Source organism: Oryctolagus cuniculus, chromosome 4, assembly GCF_964237555.1.
Source record: "Oryctolagus cuniculus chromosome 4, mOryCun1.1, whole genome shotgun sequence".
In the NCBI taxonomy this organism is placed as follows: domain Eukaryota; kingdom Metazoa; phylum Chordata; class Mammalia; order Lagomorpha; family Leporidae; genus Oryctolagus; species Oryctolagus cuniculus.
In genome coordinates, this window is record NC_091435.1 from 8,456,272 (window position 1) to 8,469,330 (window position 13,059).

A 13,059-nucleotide genomic window follows, 5' to 3' on the forward strand; every position below is an offset into this window, starting at 1 on the left:
ATATTTAAGTACTGGACTAACTTGGAATTTATTTCTCATATATGAGCAAGGGGTCCAAATCAGGCTTCTCCCATATAGCTGGCCACCTCAGTACCATTCACTCAATAGTCTACTCTTGTTCCCAAAACATCATCTAAGGTCATAAATTCCTTTATAGTCGGATATCTCTTTCTGGATTTCTGTTCTGGTCAACTCATCTGTTTAGTCCCACACTGCATCAATCCCACGTTAAGCTCATCTACTGACATCTGAAAAGGCAAATGGCCTCTCAAGTATTATTCTGTTTTCCACAGTACCTCAACTATTCTTCAGCATTTATTCTATTAAACAAAGCTGTGATTAAGAAAACAAAAAACCTCTCATGGGAGTCCAATTAGAAATCTAACTGGTGGGGCCAGCACTATGGCGTAGTAGGTGCCAGCTCGTGTCCCAGCTGCTCCACTTCCAATCCAACTCTATGCTGGATTGGAAAAAAGTTGAAGATGGCCCAAATCCTTGGGCCCCAGCACCCCCGTGGAAGACCTGGAAGAAGCTCCTGGCTCCAGATTAGCCCAGCTTCTGCCATTGCAGCCATTTAGGGAGTGAACCAGCAGATGCAAGAATTCTGTCTCTCTCTGCCTCTGCCTTTCAAATAAATAAATAAATCTTAAAAAAAAAAATAAAAATAATAGGCTGGCACCGCGGCTCAATAGGCTAATCCTCCACCTTGCGGCGCCAGCATACCGGGTTCTAGTTCCGGTCGGGGCGCCAGATTCTGTCCCGGTTGCCCCTCTTCCAGGCCAGCTCTCTGCTGTGGCCCAGGAGTGCAGTGGAGGATGGCCCAAGTGCTTGGGCCCTGCACCCGCATGGGAAACCAGGAAAAGCACCTGGCTCCTGGCTCCTGCCATCGGATCAGCGTGGTGCGCCGGCCGCAGCGCGCCGGCCGCGGTGGCCATTGGAGGGTGAACCAACGGCAAAGGAAGACCTTTCTCTCTGTCTGTCTCACTGTCCACTCTGCCTGTCAATAAATAAATAAATAAATAAATAAATAAATATAAAAATAATAAAGCAGGGGCCAGCGCTGTGGCGCAGCAGGTTAACGCCCTGGCCTGAAGCGCCGGCATCCCATATGGGCACTGGTTTCAAGACCCAACTGTTCCACTTCCAATCCAGCTCTCTCCTATGGTCTGAGAAAACAGTAGAAGATGGCCCAAGTCCTTGGGTCCCTGCACCTGCATGGGAGACCTGGAAGAAGCTCCTGGCTCCTGGCTTCGGATCAGAGCAGCTCCAGCCATTGTGGCCAACTGGGGAGTGAATCATCGAACAGAAGAACTCTCTCTCTGCCTCTCCTCTCTCTGTGTAACTCTGACTTTCAAATAAATTAATAATAATAATAATAAAGCAAAGAAATACAACTGGTGTTAATACTTTTAGGTCAGTGTATCTTCTTGTTTGTTCAGAATTTGCTTTACGGGGCCAACATTGTGGCACAGTGGGTTAAGCTGCCTGTGATGCCGGTATCCCATAGGAGTACTGGTTCAAATCCTGACTGTTCCACTTCCAATCTAATGAGCCTAGGAAGCAATGGAAGATGGCCCATGTACATGGACCCCTACCACCAACATGGGAGACCCAGAAGGAGCTCTGGGCTCCTGGCTTCAGCATGGTCCAGCCCCAGCTGTTGCACCTATTTGGAGAATGAACCAGCAGATGGAAAATCTCTCTCTCTCTAATTCTGGCTTTCAAATAAATAAATAAATCTTAAAAAAAAAAAGAGAGAATTTGCTTTACAACCTTCAGCAATACCTTCTCATATTATTCATAAGGGCCCTGCTGTGGTTGCACTAGATTCACTTACACCTGTCTTATGGGTTTTACACCACTGTGAACAGAATGTTTCTCCTGTTTCCATTTAAGTACTTACTACTAGTATAAGACAAAAAATGATTCTTACAGATTTCACAATATCCAGCCACATTATCAAATGCTCTTTTAAATTCTGATAACATTTTTTAAACATCGAGGACTCTCTAGAACTATAACACCATCACAGGCAGAAAAAGTTTTTTCTTCTTCCAATCTTGATTTCGTTTTCCCACATTTATTAACACCACAAGCAACAATAATGGTGACTGCAGACATCCTATCCAGTACCTGATTTTAACTGAAAATATCTTTGGAGTTACCATTCAGTAAAGGACTTGTTACTAGGGATAGTAAATAACTACTACTAATAAATACTTATAAAATGACTAACTTAAGCAACTTGGTTCTGAGACTCCCTGAACCAAACTGTCATTCTCCAAATGCTGCCTAATACAGTTTTTTTCTAAGATTTATTTATTTATTTGAGAGACAGAATTACAGACAACAAGAGGGAGACACAGATAGAGGTCTTCTGTCCATTGGTTCACTCTCCAAATGGCTGTAACAGCCAGAGATTTGCCAATCCGAAGCCAGGAGCTTCTTCCGGTTCTCCCATACAGCTATCAGGGGCCCATGGACTTGGGCCATCTTCCCTGGCTTTCCCAGGCCATCAGCAGAGAGCTAGATCAGAAGTGTAGCAGCCGGGACTTAAACTGGTGCCCCTGTGGAATGCTGGCACTGCAAGGGGAGACTTAACCTACTATACCACAGTGGTGGCCCCTCCCTAATGTTCTTGTTTTAATTTGAGAAGTAGAGAGAGACAGAAAGACAGATACAGAGAGCTCCTATCTGCTTATTCACTCCCCAGATGCTCACAAGACTTGGGACTAGGTTGAGGCCAAAGCCAGGAACACGAACCAGATCTCCCACATGGGTGGCAGGAACCCAACTACTTGAGCTAGCAATGCTGCCTCCTGGGGTATGCATTAACAGGAAGTGGGAATCAGTAACTGGAGGCAGGACTTGAATCTAGGCTCTCCAATGTGGAACTCCCTAACGTTTTGAGGCCCTCCCCTTGCCCAGCCTGGCAGGAACTCTTAGCAATAAACCTGACCTGGGTCTGTTTGGCCCAACCCTGTGCTATATCATCATCTTTACATACAGGGTGGTCTTACAGCTTTGGAAATTAGCAGAAACTCCTCTGAGAATGCTCTGGCCCTAACAGTGCTTTGCCTGATCTTGTGGGGCTTACCCTCTTGCATTCCTGCAGACAACAAACCTGTCCCGTCCTTGCTGACTTTGCTAACACTCTGGATTCGACCAGTGCCACTCCCGTTAGTGAGACTAATCTGACTTGTGCCTGGGTCTAATCCTATCACAGCAGGCTGCTGGTTATTGAGATAAAAACAACAAAGGCACTACAGCTTGAGAACCACGTTCTCCACATATATGTCTAGTGAAAAAACACTCACCAGGTTTAAACACTAAATTTTCAAAGCTAAATGTATCAAAGAGACTGGTATCACTCTAGTTCCAAGACTCCCAAACATGTCTGTACATCCACTGGATGTAAAATTTGTGAGATTTAAAATCCACAAGCCAGGTCATCCAGCCTAGGCCACTCAAACCACTATCTCTAGGCAAGGACACAGGGACCAGTATCTTTTTAAGGCTTCCTGGAGGTCTCCTACATGTGGACAAGTTGTGGGCCCTGCTCCGATCAGAACTCACTGAGCTGCAAAGCACATCAGAAAACAGCAGCAGAGACATCCGCTCCGGCTTCATGCCCTCAAATCAAATGCCGTCAAACACACCTGGTGTGAGGAGCAAGGATCCGTCGGGAGTAAAACTGAGTCTACGGAAGAATGACTTCATGCTGTCATCATGAAACATCCGGTAACTGCGTGCCTGTGGCATACAAAGTTTAAACGTTATTCCAAACCTTCACATTCACAATAAAGGCTTACCAATTCCTGTTTTTTCACTACATAGGGTGATTTATTATTGAAATAATGATGAATGAAACAGACATATAAAAAATAATCATGCAAGACTGCAAGAGCAATCATGCCTGGGAACTGATCGCCCATTTTGTTAAGTAAAGTCCTTTGTGGGGAAGGGAGCGGGGGGGTTCTATGGTTATTCTAGACCCTTCTGTAAGAATACACCCCACACCATTGACAGTGTTTTGTGGGGCGGGGGGGAGTTCTATGGTTATTCTAGACCCTTCTATAAGAACACACCCCACATCACTGACAGTGTTTTGTCTGGGGACAGACTACTAGGTGATAGCAGGAAGATGATCTGTGTGTACATATTCAGAATTTCCAAATGGATGACATTTTTCATAGATTATTAAACAGATTATTAAATCACTTTTCAAACCACATCTCTTGAACACCTGTGAGGCAGTTTTGCTACCCTTTACTGACATTTTATAAACTGTTACTATCCTTCCCTCACACATGTGCCTCCCGGTGTGTCAGTTCTTGGCTGCCTCACCCTGCACCCTAAGGCTACGCTTGCATCAAGTACTTGGTTGCTCCTATCACTGATGTGCCTGCCTTGGTGGTCTAGATCCCTCTAGGACTGGAATCCTATGTCATTTGCCAGCTCTTTCAAAGATCAAAACCCTTCCTATTCCTAAAGACCAACCTCTTGGCTGGGTTCTGCTGTCTGCTGCCAGAGTTCTCTGCCTACCTGCTGCCAGAGATCCAGCGTCCCACCTACCTGCTTTCCCACATCAGTGGTGAGTGACCCTGTGACCTGAGTCACAGAGGCAATGCCTACCTCCAGCCAGGTGAATCACACAGCTGGGGGTAGTACCCAGGCACTAGCAGTTTTAATGCTTCCCAGGTGATTCCAGTGTGGCCAGGGTTACAATCACTACGGTCCATCATGGGCCCTCCCCAGCCCCAAGGTGTACCCATTTCCACAGAGACCACCCTGCCACACTAACTGAGCTCTGACTGTCCAAAAGGACAGGTGTTGGGTCCCTGAGGCCAGGGACATAGCTGCTGGAATGTGGAAGGAGCACATGACTGTCTAAGTGTCAATTAAAGAGGGCTGAGGGACAGGCATTGTGACACAGCAGGCTAGGCCTCAGCTTGGGATGCCAGGATCCCATATAAGAGTGCCTGGTTCAAGTCCTGAGGACCCTGTGCTTCCAATTCAGCTTCCTGCTAATGCACCTGGAAGGCATCAGATGCTGGCCCAAGTGCTTGGACTCCTGCAAGGAGAGAGATCTGGAAGAAGCTCCTAGCTTCTGGCTTCAGATCGGCCCTGCTCTGGCTGATGCGGCCATTTGGGGAAGGAACCAGTGGATGGAAGATCTCTCTGTCTCTCTCTCTCTCTCTGTAATTCAGCCTTTCAAATAAATATATAAATCTTTAAAAAAAAAATAAAGAGCTGCTAAAAGGGAATGTCGAAGTGTTATACCTCTCCTTCGGTCCCTATTGCAGACAGCATCTTGGAAACGTTAAAAGCCACCCGCTTCTTCTGCGTGCTGTACACCCGCAACACCCTGGAAAAGAAGGGAAGTGGGACTGAGCTCTGCAGGAAACGCACTGTTCCTCACAGAAACGCCCGGAGGCCGCCTGAATGACTGCAGCCTGCCAATGTCGCGCAGACCCGGCCAAGGAACTGACAGAGGCCAACGTTCACAACCTAACTTTCCCAGGAAATAATCGTTATTTTGTTTTTACTTCACGTTTCACTGACTGTTCCAACTTCTCAAGGAAGATATGCGTTAGTCCTGTCTGGGTGATCTGGGTGCCTGCAGTGGAGTCTGTTTTGTGTTCAACAGTCTTACTCAGGGATCCGTGAGGGAGGAGAAGCACGGGCAGGTGAATTAGCTATCAGACTGTCTCCTGAGGGCCTGAATAAAACACAAACTCCAGAAAATGGAAGGCAGGGCCTATGACAAAGAAACACCTACCGCTCTATACCGCTCACTCCAGGGCCATCTTAGCTCCAGCCCTAACTCAATTAATTGAAAGGTTCTGTTTGGGCTGATTTAAATTTGATTGATTAAATTATGTTACTTTTAATTAAAGGTACTTCAATAACTATTCAAAAGCATTAGTTTGTTAAATAATGTGCCTGGTTTCTCTCATTTTTTTTAATTCTTTGTTCCCAAAAATACAATTAAATTAAATTATACCAGCAATGCAGTAACAAGACATCTTTTTCAGAAGACAAAAACATTTTATTTTTATATCAATTTAAATGGAGTCAAATCACTCTCATTAAATTATCAAAAAGGAAGAGACCGGATCAGCATTGTGGCATAGTGGGTAAAGACACTGCCTGTGATGTTGGCATTCCATAAGGGAGTTCGTTTGGGTCTCAACTGCTCCACTTCTGATCCAGCACCCTGCTAATGGCCTGGAAAAAGCAATGGAAGACAGCCCAAGTGTCTGGGCCCTTGCCACCCACATTGGAGACCTGGACAAAGTTCCTGGCTCTTGGTTATGGCCTGGCTCAGCCCTGGTCATTTTTGTGGCCAAATAGGGAGCTTCCAGTAGAAGGAAGATAAATACTTGGCTGGAGCCGCAGCTCACTAGGCTAATCCTCCACCTTGCGGTGCTGGCACACTGGGTTCTAGTCCCGGTCAGGGCGCCGGATTCTGTCCCGGTTACCCCTCTTCCAGGCCAGCTCTCTGCTATGGCCAGGGAGTGCAGTGGAGGATGGCGCCAAGTACTTGGGCCCTGCACCCCATGGGAGACCAGGATAAGTACCTGGCTCCTGCCATCGGATCAGCACGATGCGCCGGCCGCGGCGGCCATTGAAGGGTGAACCAATGGCAAAGGAAGACCTTTCTGTCTCTCTCACTGTCCACTCTGCCTGTCAAAAAATTTTAAAAAAATAAAAAATAAAAAAAGACAAATACTCCAACCTCACTAGTATCTTCTTAAGTCATATTCAAAAAAACCAAAAAAACTCTCATAAGTCTCTCATAAAATCAAATGTAATTCAAAGTTCAAAAATCAGATGGAATTCTCCTTTATTCACTCATTCGTAAAAATTTACTAAGTACTAACTTAATGTAAGGCACTTGCCCTAGTTTTCAATTTCCCTGCTAATGTGCCTGGGAAAGCAATGGAAGATGGCCCAAGTGTTTGGGTCCCTGTACCCCTGTGAGAGACCTGGATGAAGCTCCTGGCTCCTGGCTTCAGACCACCCCAGCACTGGCTGTTGTAGCCATTTGGGGAGTGAACCAGTGGATGGAAAACCTCTCTCTTTCTCTCTCTCTCTGCTTTGCCCTCTGTGACTCTTTCAAATAAATAAGTATCTTTAAAAAAAAGAAAAAGAAAAAATGTGAAAACAAACCAGAGAATCAAAGCTAGACTATGATTTATTTTGGTTAAGTTGTGATGAAAATACCTCTGCAAAAAACCCTCAGTGCACCCAAAGGCAGCTTGCAATCACAACCATACCTGTCACAGCTCAGAGTAGCAACATACTGACCCAAAGGGTCCCAGGTTACTCCTTGTACATAACTTTTGTGTTCATTAAAAATTGATATCTTTTGTCCTACAAAAGAAGCACACAATAGCATTACCAAAATCTACTCACAAGTATAAACATATAAAAAGCTTATAAAATATGAGGATATTTTAAAAGGTTTATAGAAAAACAGAATTAAAAGGTGACTTTTTTTGTATAAAAAATTTTGAAATCCATGCATGAGAGTCTGATTCCCTTTCTGCCACCCCATCATTAGGCAGGTGGTAAATGGAGACTCTGTACAAGCCCCGTGCAAGACTCTGGGGATAGAAAAATGACTTGTAGACAGCCTCACCCGAGGCTCAGAGTCACAGGAGAGACCACCAGCAGGTGATTCTGCCACCCAGTGACAGCCCACTATGCAAAGGCTGTCTCAGGAGATGATACTGCCTGCTGTCCTCGTCTGTGTAAGCACACCATCATGTTCACACAGCGCGATCTCCTAGAACGCACTTCTCAGAAGGCACCCCCATTAAGCAGTGGATGACTGTGAAATACAATGGACCAGAGGACGCAGAGGTGAGCATCAGAGCTCAGTTCTCCAGATCTGACGGGAGAGAGATGAGGGAACAGAAGGGCAGAACACTCTAAAGAAATCCAAGGGTAAAACGACAGCTGAGCCAGGCGTGTATGGAGCAGTGATAAGCAACTGAGAACTGCTAACAGGTAAAGAGAGGCTGTGAACACCAAGGGAAGCAGGAAGAGATGCAGGAACCTCAAAGTTTGCAGAAAATGTTTATTATGAAAAGACTGTGCATGAATTTCAAAAATTTCTTGCATCAAAATAAACTTATCATTTTTTTAAATTTACATTTATTTATTTATTTTGAAAGGCAGAATTATAGAGAAGGAAAGACAGAGAGAGATCTACCATCCACTGTTTCATTGCCCAGATGGCCACAATGGCCAGGGCTGGGCCAGGCTGAAGCCAGGAGCCAGGAACTTCATCCAGATCTCTCAAGCACTTGGGCTACTCTTTTCTGCTTTCCCAGGTGCATCAGCAGGGTATCAGATCAGAAGCGCAGCAGCCAAGATCGGAACAGGTGCCCATATGGGATACCCGTGTCGCAGGCAGTGGCTTAACCTGCTGTGTCACAACACTGGCCCCCAAAATAAACATCTTTTAATTCCATTTTTCCATTAACTTTTTGAAGCCTCTTTGTATATCACAGATACCAGTACATGCAGGGAAAGGCCTTCCTTGGGCATCAAGGTACAGGCTGAGGAGCACTGAGCTGGGAAATGACTGCATTTTAAAGATGAAACGAAGGTATAGAAATGATGACAGGCCGGCACCGCGGCTCAATAGGCTAATCCTCCACCTAGCGGAGCCAGCACACCGGGTTCTAGTCCCGGTCGGGGCGCTGGATTCTGTCATGGTTACCCCTCTTTCAGGCCAGCTCTCTGCTATGGACTGGGAGTACAGTGGAGGATGGCCCAGGTGCTTGAGCCCTGCACCCCATGGGAGACCAGGAGAAGCACCTGGCTCCTGCCTTTGGATCAGCGCGGTGCGCCGGCCGCAGCATGCCGGCAGCGGCCATTGGAGGGTGAACCAACGGCAAAGGAAGGCCTTTCTCTCTCTCTCTCTCACTGTCCACTCTGCCTGTCAAAAAAAAAAAAAAAAAAAAAAAAAGAAATGACGACAGAGGGTTACCAGTTAGGTGATACGGGTGAGCAGGTGAGAGCCAGGAGGGTCTCACGAGCAACGTCAGTAGGGATGGAAGAGGGACACCAAGGAAGACATTTATAAGATAAATCCAGCAGCAGAGAGACTGCCTGGATAAGAGGGGGTTATGAGACCACAAGCCCTCTCCTCTGAAGAGTGGTCCACTCACATCTTACACCCAACCTCACCTTCCACTCACTCACCCCTACAATCAGGCTCTCCCTACCCACCACCCCCTACAACCACTAATGCTCCAGGTGCCAGTGACCTGAACAGGCAAAACTCAACACTCTAGCTCCAGTCCAGCTCCCAGGCCCTGGCCCACCTGGTGGCATTTCTCACTCCTTCCTGAGTCTCCTCCCAGGAAACCAGCTGGGACTGAGGTGGCTGCAGTGAGACAAAGGCTTCAGGAGGCCTGTATAGGTTGGGAGTAGCTACTGGGGAAAAGGGAATGGGTGACAAGTGCAAGGGGGCAGAGGTCACTGAGAGCCTGTCAGGGTAAATATGTCCTGGCCCAGTCTGCAGTCACAGGTTTTTGTTTTCGTCTTTAATAAGTTTAGTTTTTTTTTTTTTTAATTTTTATTTGAGAAGCACTGAGAGAGAAAGTGAGAGTGCTCCCATCTGGTGCTTCACTCCCCAAATGCCCACAACAGCTGGGGCTAAGCTGGGGCTCAAGTTAGGAGCAAGGAAACCCCATCCAGGTCTCTCATGTGAGTGGAGAGTCTGCACTGGTAGGAAGCTGGAGACGGCAGTCAGAGACAGGAATGGAAGCCAGGTACTGATGTGGGACCCTGGCATCTCAACTGCAGGCTCAACATCTGCTCCAGAGCCAGAGCTTTTTAGGCAGCTGGCTGCTTACCTTCCCGGGGCTAGGAAATGACAGGACAGTCACACAGATCTCAGGCTCAGGCCTTCCTAGGTGGGGAAGGTGGAGGAAAGGGGTCAGAGGGAAATGGCCATGTTGGCACCTGACTACCCATGTAGGTGAGCAAGCTGGACAGAGGCCAGAGCGGCCAACAGATCAGGAATCAGAGCACTCAGGGGACTCAGAGCTCGCCTCGAGAGGATGTTCAAAAACTGAAGGAGGTGAGGTTAGGGAGAGAACATCTGGTTGAGGTTGACACTGAGAAAGTAGTGAAATGACAGATCTGGGGCGTGGCCTTGATTTTCAGACTTGCTGCCCAAACCACTCCTCCCCCTGTGCCCCAAATCCCAGGAAATGGAGCCAATATTTCCAACTGCCAAAAATCTGTGAGGTACAGTCAACCCACCCACGAATCCTGGTAGGTCTTTCTCTAAGAAACTACATTCCCCCACTCTGTGCCCCGTCCATCACTGCCAACCTCATCCAAGCCATTGGCCCCACCTCTGAATCACTGTGCACATTCAGAGGCCTTGCTTTTCCATGGGCTACCCACAGCCTTCTTTGTAAAGCAAAAAAGATCACGTTCAAACAGTGGTTCAAAACCTTGCAGTGTAGCCAGCACTGTGGCACAGTGGGTTCAACGGTTGCCTATGATGCTGACATCCCATGAGCTCACCCCGGTTCAAGTCTCAGATGCTCCACTTCTGATCCAGCTCCCTGCTAATTCGCCTGAGCAAGCAGTGCAAGATAGCCAGCCATTTGGGAAGTGAACCAGTAGATGGAAGATCTATCTCTCCCTCTCTCTGTCACTCTGCCTTTCCAATAAACTTTTTTTAAGAAAAAACCCCTGCATGATCCTTTCCAAGGTCCACAATCTTACATGACCTGGGCCCCTCCTCTCCAACTTCAGTTGCTCCCATCCTCTCTGTTTTACTCTACCCCGTTTCTGTTCCCGTTCCTGTGATATACCATGCAGCAGTGTCAGAGCCTTCACACTTGCTGTTCCCACAGGCTGGAATGCTCTTCCCCTAAACACACATGGCTTCTCCCTCACTTTATTTGGATCTTTGCTCAAATGCCCTAGGCTCACAGCAGCATCCCTGGCAACCCTCACAGCAACAACCACTGTATCCATGAATAGATTTATCTCGCGTTCCTACCACAACGCAGCCATTTCACTCCTGCTCTTTCCAGTGTACCAGTAATGTCCAAGGTCATCACAACTGATTCAGGAGCATGCCGATGGACTGCCCGGGAGACCTGAGATTATCCAGGACACAGGGCAGGTCTGCGGTATCAAGGGAGACTGTGACGCTAGCCCTGCATTGTGCTGGAACATTAGGGATCAACTGGAAACAGGACAAGAGGGGCCAGTGTTGTGGCATACTAGGTTAAGCCTCCACCTGCAGCATCAGCATCCCATATGGGTGCCAGTTTGTGTCCCAGCTGCTCCTCTTCCGATCCAGCTCTGTTTATGCCTGGGAAGGCAATGGAAGACGGCCCACGTGCTTGGGCCTCTGCAGTTACACAGGATACATGAAAGAAGCTCCTGGCTTTGGATCAGCTCAGTCCAGCCCTTGTGGCCATCGGGAGAGTGAACCAGCAGATGGAAGACGTTTCTGTCTCTCCTTCTGTGACTCTCTCAAATACATAAATAAAATCAGAAAGGAAGGAAAGAAGGAAGGAAGGAGGGAGGGAGGGAGGGGAGGAAGGAGGGAGGGAAGAAAGAAACAGGACAAGATGAGATGGGACAGGAGAGAACTGCCTGGCTGGCTGGTACAGAACCAACCAGAACAGAGAGGTTCTTAGAGTGCATGAGAACTGGACTGATGCAGTGCAGCAGCACGAATGCCACTCCATGCCACGAGTCCCCACCCAGCACCTGGGTGCAGGGAGGCTGGGCAGCCTGCTGGTGAGAGAAGAGCACAGGAAGAGGTGTGGTGGGAACAGGAAGTTTCATGAAGGACAGCAGGGGATACAAACAGTTAGCAATGAGCCACCATGAGCTCCACCATTTCACTGGTATTTTGACTCCACTCTAACTGCTCAAATGTCTACCATCTCCCCAACCAGAAAACAGGCTCCTTGAGGGCAGTGGAATGTTCTTGGCTTTCCTCCTAAAATGGATACCTGATTCCACCTACCCCTCAACTAGCCCACAACACCCCAGTGACAGTGACTTACTCATCTCCTGACAGCCTATGCTCCAGGAAGGCAGGGACCAAGCCTGCCCCTCACCACTGTCTCCCAAGCACAGGGGATCTGCCTCCACTCAGCACCAGTAACTCAAGCCTCCTATGTTCCACTTGGGGCCCTAAACCCCGGGGTGGATTCATGACTTGTGAGGCAAATTCCTATCCTGCTGAGCCAACACCTATCTATCTTAGATCACAAAAGACATTTGCTATGTTGCTTTTCAAGTTAAAGCAAGTTAATTTTTAAAAATATTTTAGAGTATTCCTTTCCCCCTGATAATCACAAAAGCACATCAATCACCTTTGTTGACATCCCAGATGATGGCTGTGTTGTCCACGGAGGCAGAAGCCATTAAATTCCCATCTGTTGCCCAGCAAATATCATACACATCTTCTAAGTGGCCCCTATAATCCAAAGAGGTCAAAGAAAAAGAAGCAATTATTGTCTCAGAACAGGAAAAAATATCAAAAATTTAAAGACAAACTCAGGGACCATGCATGAGAATGGAATTCCAGAAATTTCCATTGGTACTACATTAGCTATAGCTATAAACAACCACTTTCAAGGGCATTTATATCCTCAAAATTGAGTTTTTAAAAAATTTATCAATTTGAGGGCCGGCGCCGTGGCTCAATAGGCTAATCCTCCACCTAGCGGCGCCTGCATACCGGGTTCTAGTCCCGGTCGGGGCGCCGGATTCTGTCCCGGTTGCTCCTCTTCCAGGCCAGCTCTCTGCTGTGGCCTGGGAGTGCAGTGGAGGATGGCCCAAGTGCTTGGGCCCTGTACCCTATGGGAGACCAGGAGAAACACCTGGCTCCTGCCATCGGATCAGCGCGGTGCGCCGGCTGCAGCGCGCCGCCCATGGCGGCCATTGAGGGTCAACCAAAGGCAAAGGAAGACCTTTCTCTCTGTCTTTCTCTCTCTCTCTCTCACTGTCCACTCTGCCTGTTTAAAAAAAAAAAAAAAATTATCTATTTGA

The 13,059-nt window shown here is 47.5% G+C and overlaps 1 protein-coding gene across 2 annotated transcripts in view; it reads right to left on the bottom strand.

The window, feature by feature from the left end:
- The window catches only part of CHAF1B (chromatin assembly factor 1 subunit B), a 31,059-nt gene that overhangs the window by 10,364 nt on the left and 7,636 nt on the right, over nt 1-13,059 (bottom strand). For both annotated transcript variants that reach the window (XM_051833594.2, XM_051833595.2), the window contains exons 5-8: nt 12,381-12,484; nt 7,284-7,380; nt 5,284-5,368; nt 3,660-3,753 (exon numbers count right to left, since the gene is read on the bottom strand). In XM_051833594.2, the coding sequence (XP_051689554.1) occupies nt 3,660-3,753; nt 5,284-5,368; nt 7,284-7,380; nt 12,381-12,484 (380 nt within the window). The remainder of the gene's footprint in view (nt 1-3,659; nt 3,754-5,283; nt 5,369-7,283; nt 7,381-12,380; nt 12,485-13,059) is intronic.